This window comes from Dufourea novaeangliae, unplaced genomic scaffold, assembly GCF_001272555.1.
Source record: "Dufourea novaeangliae isolate 0120121106 unplaced genomic scaffold, ASM127255v1 scaffold84, whole genome shotgun sequence".
Classification (NCBI taxonomy): Eukaryota; Metazoa; Arthropoda; class Insecta; order Hymenoptera; family Halictidae; genus Dufourea; species Dufourea novaeangliae.
Window position 1 is genome coordinate 1,363,339 of NW_015373964.1, and position 26,110 is coordinate 1,389,448.

General features: G+C 37.3%; 1 protein-coding gene across 1 annotated transcript in view; it reads left to right on the forward strand.

Moving 5' to 3' along the window:
• Nucleotides 1-22,095, forward strand: part of LOC107186678 (rho guanine nucleotide exchange factor 17) — a 60,053-nt gene extending 37,958 nt beyond the window's left edge. Inside the window, exons 8-24 of the mRNA XM_015574606.1 lie at nt 1,896-1,973; nt 9,623-9,700; nt 10,819-10,923; nt 11,436-11,552; nt 11,977-12,263; nt 13,286-13,423; nt 13,834-13,928; nt 14,131-14,353; nt 15,334-15,425; nt 15,500-15,767; nt 16,825-16,932; nt 17,575-17,814; nt 18,285-18,352; nt 18,741-19,067; nt 20,042-20,212; nt 20,792-21,075; nt 21,907-22,095. Coding sequence (XP_015430092.1) covers nt 1,896-1,973; nt 9,623-9,700; nt 10,819-10,923; nt 11,436-11,552; nt 11,977-12,263; nt 13,286-13,423; nt 13,834-13,928; nt 14,131-14,353; nt 15,334-15,425; nt 15,500-15,767; nt 16,825-16,932; nt 17,575-17,814; nt 18,285-18,352; nt 18,741-19,067; nt 20,042-20,212; nt 20,792-21,054 — 2,658 coding nt within the window. The 3' untranslated portion in view covers nt 21,055-21,075; nt 21,907-22,095. The remainder of the gene's footprint in view (nt 1-1,895; nt 1,974-9,622; nt 9,701-10,818; nt 10,924-11,435; nt 11,553-11,976; nt 12,264-13,285; nt 13,424-13,833; nt 13,929-14,130; nt 14,354-15,333; nt 15,426-15,499; nt 15,768-16,824; nt 16,933-17,574; nt 17,815-18,284; nt 18,353-18,740; nt 19,068-20,041; nt 20,213-20,791; nt 21,076-21,906) is intronic.
• Nucleotides 22,096-26,110: the final 4,015 nt, after the last annotated feature.

Genomic DNA, 26,110 nt, shown 5'->3' on the forward strand with positions numbered 1-26,110 from the left:
AAAGTAACGAGCGTGTCAGCACAGACCGCGTGGGTAGCTTTTTCCCTCTTCATGCTTACACGAATCCGCCAACTGAACACGCGCACAACCGTACCGAGCACACACCGTGTTTGTTGTTGCTGCTGCTGCCCTCCACAGTTTTTTTCTTCCTCCTCGCACGTATCATCGTTTTTATTAGTTATTCCACGCGAACGCAGAATTCGCCCCATGTCGAGCCATTCAACCCTTCCTCCGTACTCCGCCATATATTATCATACACTTCGAGATCTATCCAACGAAGACTGCAAACAGTTCCACCCACTATACTTTCTGCGTTCACGAAATTGCATTTTATCAGTTATTCTATAAATGCATAAAGTCCGCAGTCTAGTAATTGTAGAGGGTGTTCGAGGAATCATGGTACACGCCATAAGGGGCGATTTCTTATCTAAAAATAAGTGGTATGTATAGACTGGATCTCTTTCATATGAGGGTCCGTTTTCGAGAAGAATAGAATTGAGTATTCGCCAGATACGCGTGTTATCCACTAGGACTTATTCAACGTGTCTGTTCATTACATACCGTTTCTACTTATTCTCGGTTTTATTCTAGGTCATTCTCGAAAAGTGAATCTAATATGAGCGAAATTTCTTCCAGAATTTTGACTTATTCTCTCATAAGGAATCGCCCCCTTTTTGTTGTACTACAATTATTGGGACACTCTGTACATGCAAGGTACTTATTTAAATTATTTGAGCATACAAAATAGTAGTAATTTGTAAATACACTTTCCCCGTTTTAATTATGACATATACAATCTCAGGGAGTAGGTCATTGGTGATCCAGCGTCCACTGGTGATTCAGTGTTCACGGACGAAGGATTAATGAAAGTCATTAACTTGGGGGATATGAAACCTATTAATTACAAAAAGTGTTTAGAATTGGCACTTTATTAAAGGACAAGTGTGACTTTTTCATTTTTCTTCAATCAAGCATTTTCTCTATGAGGTAGTAACATTTCACAATAATCTGTGAACATTACAAAAACAATTACAAACTTGTTCGAATAATTTCCTATCACGTGTATTGAGAATTGTTCCGTGCAGGGAGATGCATCACCTGTCAAAATATTACGTACTACCAGCAAGCATCTGGACATTACGATCGCTTATGCTATAATCCCTCGTTACGATGCTGCAGTCGGCGGCTAGGACGTAAGATTATCTATTGCGTCTTGCGTGTTACGTAATGGAAACAGTTTTTCGCGTAGTGAGTATCAGGACAATGACAACAGACAACGATTAACACGTGACCGAGTGCACGTGCTCACGCGATACGTGGTCACGTGCAATCTTTATCACGAGACAACGCGATCAGTATGTAACGATCCCGTCGATTTTCGTACAATTGACTGGCTGTTCAAGGCCAGATCGCAGAGTTTAGTTATAATAAATTAAAATGTCATTAGTAGACTATCGATTTTTACATTAATGAATAGACTAAATGAAATATTATTTAAATGAAATTGTTTTTCGAGCAATTGGCTGTTCAAGTCCAGATCGCAGAGTGTAACTATGTATTGTAAATTGGGTTGCCATTAATAGACTAAGGATTGTTATATTAACAAATAAACTAAACGAAATATTTAAATAAAATATATTTATTACATAAATAAAAATCTTGATATTCTGTAATCATCGGATTTTTCATTTTCTTTTAATTTGTACATACAGTCTTCCGAAATTGTACTCATATAAGTAGATATTGTCAATGATTATGTTTATATAATTGCTTAATCTTTCTGTTACTCATGCACATTTTAACTCAAGCCTTCATTATCGTAGTATAAGCAAAAGTTACGTTGAATTATTGATGAACCACCGATTTCACGTACAAATATTGAATTTCTGTTTCAGGACACCAGAACTCATGTCGTCGTAGAACTTTACGACACTGAGCGATCGTACGTGGAGGCACTGCAAATACTAGTCAATGTGAGTACAACACTGCAATTGTTTATTTCAACGAACTCTACGTATCAATCTCGTGACGCAAAATTGCAAAACTGTTCACCGATTTTATTTCGAACGTTGCTTTTTAATTGAGGCTGAATTTACCCAATATTTAACTCACGTAAATCAAATAAGAGTACATACAAGATACGTAGCTGTCGCAAATTACTCGTAAAAACTGCATGCAATTATTAAATGATCAACTTCGATGATTTTTAGTACGATTACACAGAACCCAATCAATTAATAATTTCAACGAAATCAAATTCTTTTTCGCGTTAATTCCTCTGATCAATATTTGAGACACAAGTTTACTATTTTTTATTTTTCATACAATTTTTGAAATTAAAATGGTCACTGGGCAATTTTTCCGCACAATATCCTTTTGTGGATTACTAGTACATATAAATAAACAAAATCTAATCAATTAAAAACTCTAATCATAATCATAGTTAAAATAATTATGATGAAATCAAGTTGTTTTTTAAAGTTAATTCCTCTGATCATTATTTGAGACACAAGTCTAATATTTTTTATTTTTATAAAATTATCGAAATTGACATAGTAATAGGGTAGTTTTCCGTGGAATGTCCCTTTGGTGTCTATTAGTACACCACCTGGCGGTGTGTCGACAGGAACGCGCTTTTCGAAAGTTTCACGAACATCGAAGCCGCGACCTTGTTTCTCGTAAACAAGCGCGTTGCCCGTTTATTTACTTCGAGCAAGGGTTCCACTCGAGTGATCTACTTGCCGTGCAGTTTCCCCCTAAGTTATGCAACCTCGCATCACTCCCGGGTTGTTGTTTTCATTAAATATGCCCGCGCGGATTAAGAGTGCCGCCTGGTGAGTTTTTGAAACTGTTCACGGAACCATTCCTACGATATAACTCTCAACTACGACATTACATCATTCCGCATTACACAATTAATTTCAATCGAATTACCAATTCAATTTCCTCCGATTGCATTCGAAGCGCGCACCTTTTCGTCGATCTGTTTCACTCGATTGCTGCAGTTCCATTAAAATCGCGATATTTCGCAAAAATATTCAACGAACAATCCATTTTCCCATAAAATGCTTTATGCTGCCTTGAAAGATTAAAGCTGAAGGCTCGAATAAAAACGATTGTCCATTTTATTAACCCTTTAACGGTGGAATTTTGTTTTGAAAATGTGTAACCATTTGATTCCTTTATTCTAATAAAAGAAATATCTTTTTCAATTTTTACTAAAATTTCAATTTTTATAACAGAAGGTATTTTACATTTTTACATGATGAGTATATTAACCATTACTCCAAAAGTGATTATTTCCTCATGAGTATAATCGTGAAACAACGTTGAAGGGTTAAATATCTACGGGAATTATGATGCAAGATCCGCAATTTCATGGAAACTGCTATTCGTTCAATATTTTGTTCGTTGATGCTCTGTTCTATCATGTAACTCTACTTTAATTGACTTCGCAGATGCACTAGTCGTACCTTAACATGTACAGAATCATACAGTTCTCACTATTGAGGCTTTCAGGTGTATGCCGTGTCCTTGTGGAATTGTTTTCCCAACGTTTCGCAAGCATTGCAGCTAACTTCATCAGGGGACTTTTTAATTGTTCAACTGACCAATTAAAATTTCTTTTGATTGGTAAGCAATGAACCGGAAAATGAGCAAGCTCCAATATATGAGAGGAGCACCACAAGGCACCCACCAGTATCAATGTGTCTTTCGACCCACTGATGAAGCTAGCTGCAATGCTTGCGAAACGTTGGGAAAACAATTCCACAAAGACACGGCTTACACCCAGAAGCCTCAACAGTGAGAACTGTATGATGCTGGACCGTGAAAGCCTCAAATCTCTGCTGTACAGAATCGTTTATTTTTCGTCTAGATTGCGCAATTTTCGACTATTTTTCAGGAAGTTTAGTAGAATCAATGCATCATGCAATAAGTACGTAAGTCTACGTAACAGCCTTGTAAATAGTAATATATTCTTTGTTCATACACAATCATTTCTATTCAGATTTCTGCTATGTGTCATCCAAACTAGACAGTGTTGTATCTCTGTATTATCCAAATCGTGCGTCACTTTGGCCCTACGTCGCCAAATTCTCATTCAACTTCCGGAAACTGTGTCCTTCAACTTCATTCTCATGGTTACGCAAAGATCTTGGAAAGATAAAACAATTTACAGATTGGCCCATTTAACCCGCTAACCCGCCATTAACCCGCTAGATTTGTCTACTACAGTGGACGTCTACTTTATCACTTTAGTGACCATATTTGGAACATTTCCTGACGATCGCCAGTACGAAACTTCTTTAAATAACATCCAAACATTAGAAAAATAGTGTTACTGTGAGTACCAGCTCGTCGTTTATCCTGAGCAAACCCATTGTTTATAAAAAAAAATATTATTAAAAAAGTTTTAAATAGTCATAAAGTGACTATTGTTTCTTGATTTTATAAAAAAAAAGAAGAGATTGTTGTATAAGAGTTAATACAGGCTATCCCCGTATAACACAATTTTTCCATTTTTCAACAACTTTCTTACAAATCCTTTACAAATGAAACGATTATCAATTCTTGAACATTACCATTCTGTAGGCAAACTGTATCGCCTATACCCAAGCCTAACTTGTCCACTGTTTTAGGCTTTAAAAAAGTCTGAAAAAATTCTCTGATACTTATCAAGATCTCTACTGCATTATCAAATCATTCGTTAAGTCGAAACGTTTAAAACTTTTCTTTAATGAAAATCAAAATTCGAAGCAACGTCCAGGAAAAATAGGAATTTATTTTGATGGTAAACGACCCACATTGCCTACGGAGAGTTAATATTGACATTAATAATAGAATGCAATATGTCACAATACTGCCCCAAAGGTAACAGAAGTAGTGGTCCCACGCGTTATACTACAATTTGAACTCTCGAAATATCGTTCTGGGCACATTGTGCGCCCGGTCGAAGGGAACGCTTCTCCTCGGTCGTTTGACATTTCGAGAAGCTCGTCTCAAGCCCTCGTCTTCGCTTTCATCTCCTCGCTCCTATCGGGGGCGGCGTGGATCGATAAATAATGCCTGCAATTAGTCCGTCGTAATTACCGTGCCCGCCTCTGCGATTCGATTTGATCACGGAAGGACGATTCTTCATAAACACTGTTTGAAAATCGACACGTAAATGGGTCGCGACCTTGGCGCTCGCGTTCGCGCCAGGCGCGTGTTCTGGATTTAATGGGCGCGATCAGCGACAGACACGACTATCCAGATTTATTTACGCGTATCCGATATGTCGGGCCTCGCGTGGGGTACGTGCGTTTACGAATTCGAACTACATATGAGGCAGTCCCTGATAAATGATTTCACGGACTCATCCACGGTTTCAATAGGGACAGTTGAATCGAAGCCCTTTCAGCCGGACGATTGCGTTATATTAAATCCTTGTTTAGTAAATAATTGGAGGAGAGGTCGGGATACAATTGGGTATCGAATGGCGCGAAGGTCGAGAAGATTTAAGTGGTCGTGACGGTCGGAAATAGCACAGTGGTTTCCGATACGCGGAATTGAACGCAGTTCATTTTCGGAAGTTACTCTATTTCGAATGGTTCATGAACAGTGACAGTCTCTTGTTTGTATGAGGATTTTCATGGAAATTATGGTAAATTAATTTACATTCACATTAGAACTACCAACATGTGTACTAAAGTAAATGGTATTACAATATTGTATGTAATATACAGAGTGTTTCAGGTCGGATAGTGTAACTGGATAGGAGGTGATTGTATTAGAAAAATAAGTCGAAAAAAGAAGTGACATTTTTTCGGGTGATGCTTTGGTTTCAAGATAACCGAATTTGAAAATTTCTTGGATGCACGAGCAATAGGATAGGATTTGGTTACCATGTCTGTTTATTACAGACCATTTCTACTTATTGCAATGTAATATACAGAGTGTTTCAGGTCGGATAGTGTAAGTGGATAGGAGGTGATTGTATTAGAAAAATAAGTCGAAAGAAGAAGTGACATTTTTTCGGGTGATGCTTTGGTTTCAAGATAACCGAATTTGAAAATTTGTTGGATACACGAGCAATAGGATAGGATTTGGTTACCATGTCTGTTTATTACAGACCATTTCTACTTATTGCCAGCACGAATACAAGTGATTTAGATGAATTTGCAAAACCGATTTTCTTGAAAACGAATCCTCAAACGAATTTTTTTCTCATAGAATCACCTCCTGCCCGATTCTATTAGCCGAGCTGAGATACCCTGTATAGTACAATTTAGCATAACACAATGTAACATAAAATATATGTATAGTAAATTGAATGGCCAACGTAAAGCACTATTATAATATCAGTAATTTTAAAATAAGAAATCTGCCATCTTTCGTTTTGACGGGTTTGGTAGTTCTAGTGTTAAGCGTGCTTTACATCAAAGAGAAACATTGTTATTGTTCGTGCTAATTCGACTATTTGAGTAAATGGTGATTGATTAAATTTCCAAAGTACTCGATTTCGATTAGACTGGCAACTATGATGTCTCTTGTCTATATGAAAATTGTCTATATTGTCTATAAGAGATATTTTCATGGAAATTGTGGTAAACTAATTTACATGAACTATCATTAACGTCATAGAGAAATTGTTGTATTAATTGTTTAATCGATTAATCAAAGTCATGAATTGATTAATCGAGGCAATGTATTAAGTAATCTAGAAAAGGTTACTGTATCATCTAAACACATGAAAGTTAACGATCACACAATTTCAGGGGCCGACTTCCGTCATGAGATTTTTTTTAGAGCGAATCACCGAGTATTCGAACCCTCCTTTGATTGTCATATTTTATAAACACAGCGCCAGCCGTGCCACCGTGATTGTTATTGGAGCTGTACGATCATTTACCGGTGTCCTTGACGATGTCGAGAGACCAGCGATTTTTCATGTCGTCGCACTGACCTAGAAAAATAATAGAAAAGGTCTCGCCAGGAAAGAACAAATAAACCACTCGTAGTTTTTGTTGCTTCGAAACGTGGCTCCCTCTTATTGTACGTTATTATCTCTCTATTATATGTTAACCCTTTCGTTTTATTTTTCTTTTATTTGTACGTATATAAAACAATGTTGAACAAATTTAGTACATTCATTTTCTCATTTTATTGATTATTTATTGATTTAATATGAGGATTAAATGATAATTAAAGGAAATTTTAATAATTGAACAACTTAATTTTACCAAATATATTTCCACGTTATGTCTTGTTCAAAGGGTTAATACACCCTTAAAAAACAGTATTTTTGACAACGGAATACATTTGAAAATATTTGTTATTATTGTATATTATTATCCCTCTATTGCATGTTAACCCTTTTTTGTTTTTCTTTCATTTAGACGTATAGGAAACAATGTTGTAGAAATTTAGTTTTTTTATTTTATCATTGTTCTCATATTTATTCAATTAAATGGAGGATTAAATGGTAATAATAATAAATTCTGAGAATTTAGTAACTTTATGTTGCCAAAAGTATTTCAACTTTATCTCTTACTCAGACGGTTAATTAATCCCTGAAAAAGCAGCCCTAAAAAAACAGCACAGCGGAATACGCTTCAAAATATTTTCTTACCAAAGAATCGAACGTTTTCCTTTATCTACATCGGTTCTCGGTCGGTTTCTTTGTAATGGAAATTTCAACCGAATGTTTACTCGGTGATTCTTGCGCGAGAATTTTAATCGTCGTGTTTATTCGGACTCTCGTGTTAAAATTACGACCCTGCTGTTATCCGCGTGCAACAATTTCAGTGACTTTCCAGTGTTTTCGCAGTAATTTCAATCCATATCTCGTTTTTAAATAGTCTCCTCCGAAATTCACGGTTTATCGACTATTATCTCAGCGAATGGTTCGATACATGTCCGAATGAATAATTCATGGTTAAATAAACAAACGACTGAAAGCTCTCGGCTATGCTGAAAGTAGAACGTGATCGTAACAGTCATTCAGCATTAGTTACATCAATGAAATATTTTGTTTGCAGACAATACAGTAAAAACTTGAATAAAATACAGTGGAACCTTTAGTTTATTATTTTCAACTGATTAAAACTCTTCCGTATATCATTAATTCTTGTAACTTAGTTTATTAAAATATAAATTACCATAAACATTTTAAAGTCTCGTAACAAATAAGATGGAACATTAAACTATTTGTTTGTTAAATATTCACTTACGATTTATTACTTTCTTAGCATTAACATGACTGCTTAGCTTGTTATTTATAACGGCCGCTATCTACAATTTTGAAAACAATTCTTCCGCCAACAATATCATACTAATATGCTAGAGATACTAAAATATAAATCTTCATAAATTCTTGCGACATCTTTATCTCATTTCTGTCATAACAAAATGTGTTCAGAGTAGAAATAAATTCTGATTTAATTTCTATCTCTGCAGATTAGTCAATAAAATTGAACTTTGTTACGCGGCGCAATTCTCGAATTTGTTAAATCAGTTTGCTTCGTTTCTAGTCTTCTAAATTCAATGCATTTTCAGATGGCTTGGTGAATAGTACCTGCAGATCGTTTCTCGCCGGTTCATCGCTCAGGCATTCGCGCTTGAAAATAAAGGTCGCCGCATGCTTCCTACGCATTGCATAAATCCACGAAATTCCCTTTCCTCCGTTGGGGATGATGCGTAACCGATCGAATAAATATTCATTTCCCTTTAAATAGTAATAAATCTCGGAACGATGACGTTCGAGTTTATTTTTAATTCTGTGACAGCTTTTTTTTCTCTCCGAAGAGGAATTCGAGGAATTGAATTGCGACAACATTAGCGGGCCTATGCACTTATTTATGAATCGGAAAAAGAAACAGAACTGTCGTTTAACCTAAATACTTCTCTGTCGTTGGAGATACAGGGAGTGAAGACACATATGTGGTTTATTTCAAGTAAAGTCTGTTTTTCACGAATTGCCGTAAAAGTGTACCATGTTTTATAGCGTTGAAAAACGTTTCAATTCTTTCGTGATAAAGATTCCTCTGAGTTTTGAAAGAAATGTCAAATTTCTTTGAAACTTCGATAATTTCAGGTTATTGTTAGAAACACTATGTACTCATGGGCGTAGCCACGGGGGAAGGGGGGGGGCACTTGATTTAGGAACAAAGTGGCTTTTCCCCCACCCTACAAGAAAAAAATTGGATCCACCCCCGCAGCCTTCCGAGGGTTACAAAATGTTTGCGTAATATTTAATATTGCAGTATAATTTGAAACACGACCAACAGCCTCTATTAATAAAACGCATACATTTTCAACGATTTATGACTTTAAAAACAAAATAGAGTGTGTCTGGGTACGCACAGCTTTTTTCACTGTGGCAGTCGATGTGTTAATACCCCCCCCCCCTCCGACTGATAACCTGGCTACGCCCATGTATGTACTGTTAGATATAAAACTAAATTCTTTTACAAAGGAAACGAAATCAATTCTAACTGATAGCATTGTGTATATCAAAGTTTGAAAAAGGAACACTTTCAAAAATTTATATGCTTATGTATTATTCGGAATTATTTTTTTAAAGTCTTCAATACTGTAAGATATTCTTGCTTAAGAAACTAACAAAAATGTGTGATTTTAGAAATACCTACAACCATTGAAGAGTTCCGAAAATGCCGGTTTGGTGGATGCAGCGACGGTGGATGAAATCTTCTATCAGGTAATTTAATTATTTTTTAATTTATCAATAGAATTCGAAATACTCGATTCGTATAAACAATAAATAAAATGTTTTTATCTTAATTTTATACTTGAATGAAAAATTCACTAATTTAATATTTTGTTCCCCCCTTATTTCGCTGGAGTAGATATTCCGATTCTGTGGCGATTGAATTCTTTGTTAAATTAAAAGTTGTATAAACGTTTAATTGGTTTTAATGAATTTGGTTTTATTGCATTTCAAATGTGTGCGTGTTTTGTAAATTAAAAAATTCTGCAGTCACCTTATTGATATAAAATAGAAAACAAAGATTATTAATTCACGTATCGTTTTACTTTTGTAATTGTAGGAAATTATATTAAGTTTTATTAATATCAACATTATATATACCGTTATAGGAGATTTATATTATGATATGTTAATGTTATAGCTTAAAATATTTAAAAATGAAATGTCCGTCTTACATGAAAGTTCTGTTACGATAAATATTATCGCGCCGAATATGCTGGTGGCTGACTTTGTTCGGACTTCTCTACTTGTCTGACATTCCATTGAATCCCGATGCGCTGGAATATTCATGTGTACTCATTGAATGCAATACGAAAGCCCATCATGAATGAACTCCTTTAAAGCGGTTTACTGAGTCCGTATTCGTGTTTGATTAATCTTCCTACCTTTGATTTTCAATGATTGTCTACTGGAAATTATAATGCAAAAATTAAAGGTAGAATCACAATGAAAGGAATAAACCTTTCTTATTATATCGTAGTTATTCTAGAAATGGGTACCAAAGTTTCGAAAAATAATTTGAAATAGAACATAATATTGACAATTACTATTTTTTTCGAAAACTGTTAAGCAGAAAGTAAAAATTTTTTAATGACTACGAGCAAACTGGAATATTATTATCTCCATTTGACCTGAATAATATTATTATTTCTGACCTGATTTGACCTGAATACTATAATTATTTTCTGCGTACGAAGCTCGAATAAAAAGCTGAGATCTGTGACTCGTCCACAAGTTAATGGCTGTTATATGGCCCATTGTTTTGTGCACAATGGTTTCTTACCAACGGAAGGGGCAACACTGTTAAAGACAGCACTCATGTGTTTTAGATTCCCTCTATCCTCAATCATCACGAAGTATTTCTGGAGGAGCTGCGTAAAAGACTCGATACCTGGGAAATTAAGCAGACAATTGGCGATGTCTTCCTTGATGTGGTATGTTTCTTCATTCGTTGTACAATAGAAACTCCTTATTAGATAAAATTATACGGTATCCATTATACATTGTATTCTTAGAATTGCTATTTGCTAGTGTTGTAGGATTAATAATTCATAAGAAAAATAGCGTAAATAATAATAAGCAATTTTTGCAAAATCACATTTTGAGATTACTTTGAAAAAGTCGACACAGAGTTGTAGAAAAATTCATTTGCTCGTCCAAGTAATTTTTTTAAGCGGAAAATAAAATAAAAATTACATTAATGTTCGTTAAATTTTTGGTTTCCTTTAATTTTGTACAGTTTCATACTCCATAAATGCATAAAATTCATAGTATAGTTATAAATTCGTTACTTTTAAAAAATTTAATAATAAATTTTCATAATTAAAGTGTAATAATGATTTATGATAACTTAACTTCGACTTTCAGAGTAGAATTCATTTATGTCCGTAAGAATAGGCGTAATACCCATTAAGGAAACTAAGATATAATGACATATTCTTTACAGTTCAGGAAGCCAGTCGTCTTGGAGACGTACACCCTCTTCCTTGATAATTGGAAGTCCGCGAGGAAGGCGATAAAAACGACCTGTCAAGCGAAACCGGCTTTCGCGCGATTCCTCGAGGTACACGAGAGCTATTCCCTTTCATTTTCCATATTTCAATTCGTGGTATTATCTCCTATGTTCTCGAGTATCAATTCCATCAGGAATCGCATGTGCAAATTTTGCAAAAGGTTTAATAGTATCATATGTTTTTCTACGTATTCAGTCTGAATATACGATTCCATCTACATCCATGCTTACATCTACATATATCTACATCTATCTCTACATCAATATCTACATCAATCTGTACATCTATTTTCACATCTATCTTCACATCTATCTCCACCTTTATCTCCACCTCTATCTCTACATCTATTTTTACTTCTATCTCAGTGTTTACCTCCATATCTGTATCTTCACCTATATCATTGTAGGAGAACTACACACTCCTATTTCACTATGCTTAAGAAATGAATATTTTCAATTGTTACACGCACCGTAGACAATGGAACGAGAACACAAAGGAAAACTTGGTCTGGATCAGTTGCTGATCAAGCCTGTGCAGAAGATACCCCGTTACGAGTTGCTGATCCAAAGACTGTTGAAACACACCGATACGTCGCATCCGGACTTCGAGCTACTCCAAGCCGCTCGGAACGAGGTGCACGAATTGGTTGTGAAGATCAATTGCACAGAAAGGGAGTCCCTCGAGTGGGAGCAACAGCAGACTACTTTAAGGGAGGTTCAGTCACTCGTCGAAGGACTTGCTGGCATCGTTACGAACGACAGGTGAATGTCTCACATTTCTTCGTCATTCGATAAAAGTTCACATCTACACCGATGAATATACGCATATCTGCTTGCATGTACCAGATCAACTTTGAAACATTCTAAATTAGAAACATATTATTTATACTTTATCTATTTTTTTTAACATATTATTTACACATTTTCAATGTGTAGAGCGCTCATCTTTACCTGTAGTTGTGTTAATATATTCAGTTTGTGACAACTCGTGTATAAAAAAACATCAGTACACAGGGTGTGCGTATAATAAAGGCGATCTGGTTGATTTCTCCTGTAGAATTGAATAAAAATATTCGATGCATTTTTCTACACAAGCATTCTGTGTATTTGGAAAATATACAGTTTTCATTATTTCGGACTGTATAAATCGTAGTAGACTTTGTGAGTCAAAACAGATAGTACTGTACTTGTACCAATATTTACAAGTAGAAATAGTAACTACTGATCAGACACATTAGCCAAGTCGCACTCAACAGCACGTGTATTTCACGAATGTTCAAAATAGACTTCCTTGAAAGTAAAACTTTTTATAGACAAATTTCATCCTATGTTTTCGATTGAATTATTTTTTACATTGTTTTTACCAGTCTTAATTCATCGTAAGATCAACTAAAAATCACAGAACAAATCGGAAAGTATAAACTAAAGTATATTTCTCAGTCCAATTATCGTCTTTATAAATTGCCCTGAATCGATACACTGGCACGCGATAAATTGGTCTCCACGCTTCGAATCTAATTTCTATAGTTTTCAACTTTTCCAATTTGTACACGACTTGTTTTTCACTTACAAAGGAACCGAACGCACAATGGATACCCCGATCAAATATCCCCTCCCCTCCTGTTCATGGAAAAACGTTGCACCCGGTTTTTCATTTCACGAGCCATTCAACCTTTAAGTATGCATACCGTATTGATTCCCAATACCGCTGCGTGTCGCGGTAAAAAATTGCCGAGAAGAATAAAAAAACTCGATCGGAATAGACGCATCTATTTTTGCTGCAGGGCATTCGTCCGCCACGATCTGGTCACCATTGCCTCGAACCAGGGAACAAGAAAAGAACGGGCGTTGTTCCTCTTTTCCGATCTGCTCGTGATCACTAGTATCAAGAGGAGAAGCGGGACCATCAGAAAACCGTCGACGTGAGCTTTCATCTTACTTCTTAAACATTTAAATAATATCTTATTTAATTATTCAGACGCAGTTATTTTTCAAAGTTGCAAGCACAAATAATCGATTGGAAATTTTGAAAAATGTAATGACTCGATATAAACTTATTAATTGGTGACGATACTTCATTTTTTTTTTATAATTTATATTACAAATAAAATAATAGCGTTGTCATAGGCGTCAATGAAATTTTCATTCTAATATTTTCACCTGTTATTAGAAGTGAAAAGAATTGTAATCGATTATGGAAAGTCTGAGACGAACAAAAATTATGGTCGCTCTTGTAACGATGTGAAAAATATTGTTTAAATAAAACCGAGTCCCAAGTGTCCGTAATGTGGTAGAAGGTAGTACATCATAAGGAATTTTGTTCTTTTTACAGAAGTTCCTGCCCGAACAGTCTGGTCGGCCTACTGGAAGCAAATAAGTACAAAATGTTAATGAGAATACCACTGGACGACCTAGAAGTTATGAAAGGTATTTTTAATATTCCTCAGAACTTGTTTCAATATTCTTTCCTATTTTTATTCTTTTTCTAATGTCTTGCAATGGTCGTATCTACATTCTTTATCTGCATAGTATGAATTCTCTTCTTCCTATTTACGACCATTAAAGTTGCAATAAAATAATTTCAAGTGAATCATACAAGTTCTTAAAAGCCATTGATTTCTGTCGACAGCCAAAGATGAAAATTTAAGACGAATGGCTCGCGAGGTAGACCATCTTCGGGAAGACTGCGCGACATTGACACAACTTCAGGAACTTGCGTCAACGTTACACGGCGCGAAACAGCAACTGGAGGATCTCATCAAGGATATGCTGGGCCAGGCGCAACGTCAATTAGCCGAGAGGAATGCAGCACATTCACAATTGGCTTGCTTGGAATTAACGCTGAATACTCAGTGAGTACTGACAAATTGCAATTTAAAACAATTCCGAAATCGTTTCCATTTTATTTTCGGTTTTGTAAGAAAAGGATTTAAAAGTATTTAGTGGCAACGTATGGTTCTGAGGTACAAGAATCTATTGCATCTGAGAAAAACTTGTATTTTAATAACTATAAAGAGAATTTGCATCTACAGGTTGAATATCACAGAAAAGTTTGAGTGTCCTATTATACGTCAATTATGTCGTGATCAGTCATTCTGTTCTAGTTTTGAAACACGTTGTACATAAAGAATATGATAAAAACTTGATACATTTAAAATAGCTTTCAATTACACAATCTTAATCTTTAAAGTCATAGAATTGCAATTACACGTTCACAATTTTTTTCCTTCCTCCAACAAAACTTGAATTATTTTAAACTAATCAGTAAACTGCAAATATTAATCTGCTTGCAGAGTTTCAATACAATTCCATAAAATTTTCAAGTTCTTTTGAATTCAGTAACACCGTTTATGAAAGTATTAAAACTCTTTTTAACGACAATTCGTGAGAACGTTAATCCGCAGTTTACCGGTCATTCACGCGCCCCTCACACTGAATATCGAAAGGTACAATCACTAATGAACCCAAATACCTCTCAGAATTCATTCTCCCCTTACACGAATTCACTTCTCACCCCCATCCTCTGTTTTCCTAACAAACTTCAGGAATACACGGCTCCGTCCACGTGTCATTCGCCGCACAATAAACCCTCCACGATTTAATTCCGCTCGAGAGGCCGCCATAGAACCAGTACTTTCAACCACTGACATACCATACCCGTTAGTCGCGCCACAAAGCACCATTCCCGGCAGCGCCTACAATACCCTATTTTTGCATTGTTCCCATCACGTTTCTGGCCCACGTGCCTAAACACCACGAACGTCTGATTATTCCGTATTTTCAGCCCGTATAACGCAACGTGACTTATCGACACGTTGGTTTCCATTTTCAGAGCCGGGATCGAGAATGTCTCCGTCATGTTCACGAAACCGGACAAGAGAGCCAGCTGGGAGGAGAGCTTCAACGAGGCGAAACAGAAGTTGGGTGAGTACCCATCAGTCTGGCCTGCGCGTGCAACTGGCGGTCTGACCTATCTCTTGATATCTCTCCACTTACAGCGTTGTCCGCTGATAGGAGGCCATGTCCAGAATTTGTGGGTCCTCTGCCGATTCGAAAGACCCGAGCGGGGTTGCAATTCACTTGCGCAGCACCAACGTTGACCAACGGACAGGGCTCCAGGGATGTCTGGGTGTGCAACAGCGACGGTTACGTCGGTCAAGTCTGCGTGCTGAGTTTGACCCCAGAACCGCCTCAGGTCACCTCCTGCAACGGTGTTTGCAACGCGAGGATCCTGTGCGTCGCGGGAATCCCAGCTTGCACGCAGAGGTAAGCGTTGTCTCTTTTCAAGAGTCATCTGATTTGCTAGAGGCTGCTATGTTGCGGTCTGGGTACTTGCGGTCAGTCATAGAACAATTCGAGATTGGTGGAGTATAAGAGTGTCCTTCCGATATAGTCTGCCTGCTAATCATATCCAGTTTCATCTGCCCCTGAATGGTCTCCTTTAGAGAAAAGCATTAACCGTGATAGTTACCTGAGTACCTACTGCTATCTCGTATACAATAAATGCTACCGAAACTAATGTAGGTAGTTGAAGATTTCGATGTTTATTATCAATCCTCAACTGCGCCAGCGCTGGGTTATTCATTGTCCAAAGGATTTATCCTCTAACTAACATTGGATCCTTAGCAATCATACCCTATGCCTCTTAACTCGTTATGCTCCTGATAATTTAAAACCAGCTGAGATGAAAGAAATGGTTGTAATTTTCAATTTTTATAAGATTTCATGTATGTATGCTATTCCCTACTTATAATTGACAGCAGTGGAGGCAAGTTTATACTCATCTATAGTCAACTAGAGCCATAATATCCGGGGAAAATGATTATTATGGAGGCGAAGCGCATTTATAGAAAGGGAAGATTTTATATCCTAATTATAAAACCTGAAAAAGAGAGCGAGGCGGTTAAGAATAATATCATAGCAATGTTATAGTAATAGTGTCTATGATGACTCGATAGACGCACAAGTATAAAGGGTTAACAGGCCCAAGATAAAACCGAATTCATCATTCTCCTTTCACAGTTTCTATTCCTTGACACTATCTAGCTCACTAATCCGTAATCTGCACCAATTTAATATTTCTCTCGGAAGGACACGGCTTACAGTCACAAATCTCGATTCGCGTGAGCGGCAATACCGTGGACATTGAATTCGTTGTTAAGATACACGAAGTGGCAAGAAGCAATGAAGGGTCTACTAAGAAAAATTATTCGAGCATTAAAAATTGATAGGAATCAGGTTAATCTTCAAAGTCGTAGCACGTTGTTGCAATGGCGGGTAGGCCTGTAGAAAGAATCTTTACTGTACCTGTATTGTATTTTAGATCGAATTCGTGCGTGACTAACAACACTTCGTACGCGAACAGTAAGAGCGGCATTAGCATATCGGTCCAGGATGTCGATGCCAGTGGCGGGAACATACAGTTAGATAGGTAATACTTATGACATTAAATCGAATTGCATCGTTGATTAGACAGTGTTACGTAACAAAGAGTCAATTTCGTTTCAAAACTGTTATACGATCTGATTAATCCTTGGTGTTTTCTGATTGAATCTTTTAAATTCCTTTGAAAACTGGCAGATGGTAACAATTATTGATTGATTCCTTGTTCTACAGGGTGATTCATCTAACTTAACACCCTCGTGTTGCCAGTAAACTAATTCATCGTGTAACAAAATATAACGCGGAATTCAATCTTGTTGAATATCGTAACCTTCGATCTTTTAAGCAGGACATTTTACATTACGTCGAGAAATAAGAAATCATTGCAACCCTAACTGATAAATTATAGTATTCGAGGAGGCCTGAAATATTAGTTAGGGAAGTATTTGGGAAAAGAGATTTAGTTATTCATTACAGGAGAGAGAAATGATAAATGAATTTTAAGCACGACACTTATCTGTTTAGTTCTCAGACATTGACCCTGTCGATCCACGGGGAATGATATAGCGTTCAGTCGATGTGATACTAATTAAGTTAGGCGAATCACCCTGTACGACGTCGTAGTTAGAAGCACGTTCAGAATTTAATGTAGAACGTACATCATGGATAATCCAAGGAAACCATTTTGCAGTAGCTCGAGCTCCGAGGACTCGGACTCGGACGACATTCCATGTGCAGATACGGGTAGCCTGACTTTGGGCGGCGACGTCCCGAGTATCGACAGTTCGGCGACGGAGGAGGACACCAATCAACCGACTATGTGGCTGGGAACCGAAGACGGATGTGTACACGTTTATAATTGTAACGACAACATCAGAATAAAGAAGAATAAAGTAAAGTTACAGCACAATAGCAGCGTGCATAGCATCATGTAAGTTCTCTGTCAGTATACTTTCTTTTTACATTACCAAATTTCCATTATTACAGAACATGTACACATTCAGTTAATTTTTTATGAGTTCTGATAATACGTTATCATAATCGATTTAATTTCTAATCATGGAATAGTTTAGGGAATTAGACTGTTTATCAACTGACTAAATCTTTAATCCACCGGAAGTTTGGTATATTAATGAAGTAACGTTAGATTCTATAATTTTAAACTTTTACAATATTCTTTTTTATATATTTCGTTGGAGACTTGGTGAAAAATTAAACCGTACCATACTCGTGAGTCATTAAAAAAATTATCTACTCAGGGATAGATTGATTATCCTTTTTTCCAACGTGATGACATCCTGTGCCTTAGAATATTTATACAAGGGATAAGTAACTTGTATGAATAACTCCTTAAATAATGTATACATATTTATACAAATTTTTTTCTGCTCAATGTTCCAGATACTTGGATAATAAAGTGTTCGTGTCCCTTGCTAATGGAGACATCACTGTTTACGCTCGAGATCACCGTAAGTTCCACAAACTTCTACATACATCTTTAAGTTAATTTCACGTTGCTTTCCCTTCGATACAAAATTAGCAGTAATTACACAAAATATTATTTTCTACTTTTTACTATTCATGTGAACTAGAACCCGTCACTTTGTTTCAATCGCGGATGAAAGTATAATACGATATTTCTTTTATTTCGAACCTAATAAATCTGTTTGTTAATTGTTAAAGCGATGCCCTATGCGATTCATGTCTTCGTAACTGAATCTATAAAAATACGAATTTGAATGAACATCTGCAGTTTAATTGTAATAATGGAGTTAAAGTGGACGAAACAAATTTTAGAGTTTCAATATTATTTTAATTAATGTAATTTAATTAATCGACAAAACCTCAAACTTCCAGTGGGTGCCTGGAACACACCAGATCCAACAACTGTACCGGTGGGCACAGCCTCGTCTCCAATAACAAGGATGCTTCCGGTATCCGGGAAACTTTGGTGTGGCTGTCACAACTCCGTGAAAATTCTGAACACCCTTACGTTGGATATCGAGCACACGTTCGCAGTGAGCAACGACACGTCCATGTCGGTTTCCTGTATGGCGAGTTCCGGTGGTCTCGGTGTCTGGATCTCTTTGCATAACAGCGCCGTGCTGCGACTGTTTCATTCGAGCAGTTACGAGTGCTTGACGGACATTAATATAGCGCCGGCTGTCACCAAAATGCTTACCAGTAAGTCTCTACATGGATACGAACGAAAAGTATCTTGAAATATAATTACGACTTAGGTTATGAATTATGGAGGTTTTCGGATCATTTATAAGCTTTATTATACTAAAGTTAGATACACTGCTCTAAAGAATTAGGGGATCGCTAATGTGGACAGCCCCTTTGCATCCACCAAACAAACGAAACAGAACAAATGCTACAGGGTTGCTAAATTGATATCATTAACATACAATACTAACACTATTAACACCTAGTAGTTTTTGTATAAAAAAAACTATTCGAATATTATACGTCGTATTCATCAACAAAACGACTGCAATATATGATCCTCTCATGGTTTTGAGAAGTGTAGTTGAAGAGGAGGGATAATCTTGAGCCAGAATTTGAGTAGAAATTATGGATGCACACTTCAGAAGCTTTTTGTAATGTACTGTCCTCAATTGCATGGTAAAAATTAGTGCAATTTATTTTTAACTGCACTAATAGCTGTAGAGGAAGGAAAATACTATAAACAATTAAATAAACGTCATAAAGTTGCTACCCACCTTAAAATAAAATATGATCCCACTAGCAACTGTGTTTAACTCTCGGAGTATGGACCGTCATCGCCCGTGACTGGGTCATTCGTGACTCACAACAGAATGTTATAAACACGTATAGACATAAGACGATATTCCATTCGTCGTTGTAAAAACAGTGCAGTAATTGTGTTCATCGACGGGTCACCGATAACCCAGCCGTAAGAACGCAAAGGTTAACACGTTCACCGAGGAACCTCTTTCAGCTGACTGTTCATTCACGCAGACAGTATTTTGTTATATTTTAATTTGTATTACACGGTCCTAATATATTAAGTAATTGATATAAATGTGTTAAGTAAGAATAGATCTGATCCATTTGCATTGGTCGTCATCCTGAAATATGAACGAATGCTATTTATGGTATTTATTTTAACGGAAGCTTTAAACTTGCTGCAGGTTGCGATGACATAATACGACAGCACAAGGCCGCCTGTCTCAGGGTCACCGCACTGTTGGCTTGCAACGAGCTGCTTTGGATCGGCACAAGCGCCGGTGTGCTATTGACCGTGCCAATTCCCCATATAAAGCCATCCACTCAGAGGATGTCCCAGCCGCCGATCGTAACCGGTGAGTATTGACGTCAGATTCGATCGGCTATACGCGACCATCGTTATTGCCCCGAATATAATTAGACACTGGCCGGACTTCGTCGCGCTTCTGCATAAAATGTTTGCCTCCGACACGCCAGGGCAAGATACAGGCGCGATCAATCATTTTGCGAAATTTTTGGATCCGTCCGTGTATTCCCGCCGGCGATTACGCGCTCGCGCGTGATATTTATAAGGTGCTAGCTGGCCGACAGCTAATAAATCAGGTGAAATGGTCCGTTTGATGTTGCATCCTAGTGAACAAGCTCTTGATCTTTGGTACGATCTAATTAGGATGCTCGTGGCACAGGTATATCTGTCCTGCTTTGAACTTCAATTTCGAACTGTTGGTATTGATTTCCACCTCTCCAATTTCTTTAAATAACTGGTATATAATATATAGTAATCACTATTTAAGAAGATCGAGCTGAGTGTTGATCGGTAGATCGCGGTTCTTTATACAGAAATAAGAACTAGATTTCAAAAGAAAAGTGTAGTCTATGATAAAAATGATTAAAGGTTTTAGCGATTAGTAATAACATTTGATAATGTGTTTCAGGTATTCCCCATGGGCACACCGGCCACGTACGTTTCCTGACGTGTGTCGAAACGACGACACCATCGAAGCCGAATCCACGTCCGAAAGTGAATCGATATTCTTTGAAATCGAGCAAGAACCCACAGAATAATATCAATCGCGGGAAACTTCTCGTGATATCTGGTGGCGATGGTTACGAGGACTTCAGAGGACCTCAGGCTTCCGCCGAGCTGCAGGCTGGTCGCGAAGACTCGACCAATCATCTGCTGCTTTGGAAAGTGTGATGTGACCTAGAACGGCCCTCGGTAAGCGATCTAAAGCAACATTCGTTTTATTCAAATGTACTGCATCATCCCCCTAAGTTGTGCAGCTTTTCTGAGAGTTAAATGTAAAACGATATAATTAATCGTTGTCATCAGGTCTCTGCTTGGTACATGTACTATCCTAAACAGAGACCTTCAGATGACATTACAGGGAGTGTAGACCAAGTAGTTTAATTATTACAAACATTTAAAATCGACGTGACGAAGTAATATAGTCAGTATGTTATGTTATATGAGTTTAGTAGAGTCACTAACGTAATTTCAGGAGTGGAAAACATCTTGCAGATGTATAATGATGTTATTAGAGTAAGTCAGGGTTAAAGACTTTAGAAGAAACTTCGAGCAGTCCCCAAAGGTGAACCTCTGTAGAACTAAATGAAGATATTTTGCGGGTTACTACTGAACAAGATTAGTCAATAACGACGGAAAAATTCATACAAACGTTGAAAATGAAGAAGTCATTTAAAAAAAGAAAGAAATCACTGATGGGTGAGATTAATCCCATGTCATGTCCACACAATCCCTAATCATTTAATACGTAATACCAACTAACGAGCTAGAAGAGATCCACATATCATTGTGCAAGGGCTGATATGCAGACCTAAGGCTCCCATAGACGATAAGATTTGTCTTTCGACATACACAGCATCGAGGGTTGGAACTGTCATTCAGACGATCGAAGCGACGTAGGTTGTACGAGCAGTCGTATGACAAATCGTATCGTCTATGGGCTGCTTTATACGAATAAAACGCTGATCAAGCTATAAAGAACTCAAGTAATTAACTTTCTTTCGAATTCTTCACATTTTCCAGGTAAGGGTCGAAATTCACACACGTCGGCATGACACGCCGTGGGAATCGTTGTCACGTGTACAGTCGACACGTGGTCGGGTCCGACACCGTCCGATCGTGACTGTTCAGGACGTGTCCGCCCGGCGATTTTTCAGGGAACGCGGGAAGGTTCTCTGGCTCGTTTTGGCCGAGTGGATCAAAAACAGAATAAGGGAGGATCATTATTTTCAAGGTGCCAAGAGACACGGGTTCCGCGGCGCGATGGAACCCGAGAAGGTATTTTTCACGAGTTCCACCTTTTGACACCGATGCCGAGTCAGACTTCGGGGAACTGAGTGATTCGTTTAGACAGTTGTTGGATCGTTTTAGACGGAGCTGCGAAACGATTTACTGAGATCAGGCCGAGAGAGTGTGAAGACTCTCTCCGAGAAAAATCTGATACGACGGATTGGAATCGATGCGATCGATAATACGAAATTCTTTTAAATTTGTTCGAAGACGCTTGACGTCAGGAAATCGTTTACCAGCCGATTTGGATTTGTATTTTTGCACTGGATCGATGATGGTTGTTCGATGTTGGATCGCGCCGTCAGTGTTCGTGACGACGCGTATCTGTTTACTGTCGATGTAATTTTACTGTTTGTTGAGAGAAATGGACAGGAGGAAGAGATCAGTCGCCTTGTTCCGAGAAAGCAGAAAAGTGTTTCACTTGAGGAACAAGCAATTAGGGAGGCGTAATGAAGTACGATACCTGGGAGAGCGTTGAATCGAGCTTATTATACAACCGATACTGGCCTAACTTAACGTAGATACTAAAATGAGACTAATCCAATTAAACGTACCAAAACGAATTTATCATTGTCGATCGATCGACGCTGCGCAAGAACTGACGTACTTCATTAGTCGTTTTATTAACGGACATAAAACTGAATGTGTTCGTTGTAACCGTACACGAGATTCGTTCAAACTTCAATCGTGAACATTTGATGAGCGAGTAATATTTCGGAATCGAAGTATCTCGCCAGCGACATTGTTATAGTTGCCGATCGAGAATCTAGAATTTGTTCGTTCCCTTGGATGATAAAAAGTGATACGAACGAAGAACATGAACTTGTTGAATGGTCACCGATGATGTATTTAGTGAGATTGTTTATCCGACTTTTTTTGCAAGAAGATGTTGTTGCAAGCGAAAGAATTTAACGAAGGAGTGATTTTGTAGCCGCGAAACATTTCTATTGAAAACGAAGAAAATTTCTGGAAGTTTCGTCGCGATAAATTAGCTCGCGGAAATTCAATTGTTACGGAGTGAATTTGACAAAATTGCAAAGTTCCAGAGGCCAATTCGTATATAGTTTCCCCCTGGTCAGGGTACTTTTGTATAAGTCTTAAAGCTCTTTGTATCTTCCGCGCGTTTTACTCGCTTAAGCATATTTAAGCGATTCGTCTACTTTTTCTACAAAACTTCATAACGATCCGCGGATAATATCGACTACACGATTAACATACAGCGTATTTGACAATAATTAATTGATATCGATTGTTCGAGTGATCCTACACGAGACCAAGTATCAATACACACCGACGATACCAACCGTTGCAGAATTGTTTTGGTTCCGTGTCGCTCCGTTTGCACGTGTCGTGTGTTTCGCGTTGTTTAAAATTTAGATTTTTTCAGACCGCGGACATGTTCAATTGTTGTTGTAGGGATTTACCTGTTTTCTTTCCTAAGGCACGACCTCTGATGGATCGAGGGTCGCAGATTTACTACAAGCAGTCATAATATTCGGATCGTCGAAATCAGCGAAAATTTTTTTTGAGGTAAATCTAAAAAAATATAACTAATTTGAAGCACAATTTTGCTTATTGATTTATCGTCGTTGAAATTTGTTTACAACAATGCTTATTTTTGTAACAGTTGTAGCAAAAGAATTTTCACATTATTATAGTAAACAAATTGTAGTGGGTGAGGAAAATGTTAAGAAAGGAACTCTAATTTAATTTTTGTTCGATTATGAATAATTCAGTGGTAATAACATGAAATCGTTTCTACCCAACTGATTATCAGTTTCTATCATCTCCAGACTTTTTGTTGACTGGAATAAAGAACGGTTCTATGTCACGAACAAAGAAATAATTGGCATAACATAAAAGTTATAGTCAAATTGTGTGACTCGTAGTGAAGCTATCGACCTAAGTTAACTCTCTAAATCTTGAACGTTCAATATTTTTATCCCATATTTTTCTGAATATTATAAACGACGAAAAATTTGTTCAAGTCATTGACCCTAATATTATGACTTCTCCTTAGTTATAGTACCACGTTACCTTGTTACTTTACAATTTTTGTATGTTCACCAACATATGGTTATCTCCAAACGACAAAAATATTACCGTTCAATACGAAATGTGAAAGAATATTGTACAAACCCACCACCTAATTATAAAGCACATATAAGAACAATATGACAAACGCAGTCTAGGCACACCCAGCGTTAACCCCTTGCCCTATAACATCGAGTCAGACTCCTGTTGACAATTTCAAAATCGATTCAACAAAGAAGAATATTATTCGGTTTCCTTTGAGTCGAAGTGAAATGCCACATTGCTGGCATTAATATTTAACTTGTACAGTAAAAATACAGTTGCGATAAGTAAAAAATTTCTTTCGTTCTTGGGAAATTATCGACAACAATGTAATCCTGGAGTCTGCAGACGTCAAGAAAATCATAGGGCAAAGGGTTAGAGGGTCGCGTCGTTTTACTGCAAAGAGCCGGGTACCATTTCATACGTTTCAAGACTGACAATGATCTCTATGAACTCTGAAAACGGTGCACGAAACAAGGTCACGGTTAACGTTGGACAGATACAATAAATCAATACTTTCGGTAGAATACTTCCATGACTTTAGGTGTCTCGACTTCACAACCGGCTCAAGCCGAAAAAACGATCGCCGCCCAATTCGCTTCTCAAATAGTTCGAGATCTTTTCGATGTGTATATAGCGACACCCGTATGTGTGAAGATCGCCTCCCGCAAGCCTATTGCTCGAGTAACATGCACAGCCCAAATGATTCGTGCCGTTCGACCCGTCAACCGACAGACTACTCGCGGCAAGGATCATTCGAGGCTGGGTGTGATATTCACCAGCAAAATTTTCAGCCGTGTATAGGGCTTATATTTTGTTTATCGGTGTGATTTCTATTATCGTGCGAGACCGTAATAACGTTAATGCAGATGACTTTCACGAATCGACCGAAGGAGAAGCAAGACACATCGCCAATGAAAGATCTGATAATCTATGCCTTCGACATTTGTCTTTGATAAAATGAATATCAGACTACTCGTGACACGTGTAATCGTGAAAAAGTAAGTGAAGGTATGTGTAAAATATCGAATTGATAGATTCACGATTGAGGGTAGTTTGAAAGAGGATCCAGCGATATCTTGCGGATTTTCACTTCGGTTGTCTTTGTGTCTGTTTAGCGAATAGGAAGCTGTAGAACACACCTGTCACGAGAATCCTTGATTTTCGAGTTTCGGAAGTCGATGAATACGGACGATGAGAGTATAATATTATTTATTGTAGCCACGTAAGGTAGGCGAAAGTACACCAGCTGTATCCGCGATTGATACTGTACGAATGCATCTGTCGTATTTCTAGTGTGCAATAAAGAACGGTGTCATGTATTCAGCAACGATCACGTCCGTAAGTTATTATTAATGTTATAAGTGTCTAGAGGCAAGATACGCAACTGCGCAGAAAATATATTTGTATTATATGTAACTCGTTCCTTCCCACTGGTGTCGTTATTTCGTTATCCTGCGGTCTAACGTTCTCGAGTAACATACAATTCGATCCTGATCTCCATCGGTATTTGCTCGTCCTTCGGTCGAATAACATTTTTTGTTCGCCTCTGACTGTGGTTTCAATAATGGCTTCGTTATATTTGTTTCACGAGACGAACTTTCAATGGTGTCTTTGGTTATGTAAATAGGAACACGATTGTAGAAATAATCTCACGATTATAAAAGAGCCTAATATAGTTTATTCAAAGAAGCGACGAATTTAACTAAAACAAAATGATATTCCGAAATTATTTTAATTTATCTGGTTTCACAGACGATCTGTCATTTATCCTTTATCTAAAAATCTAGATACAATATCAAGAAAGTGGAGCAGACTAACTAGTTTAAAAAAAAAAAGGATTTAAAATTTATTGACACTT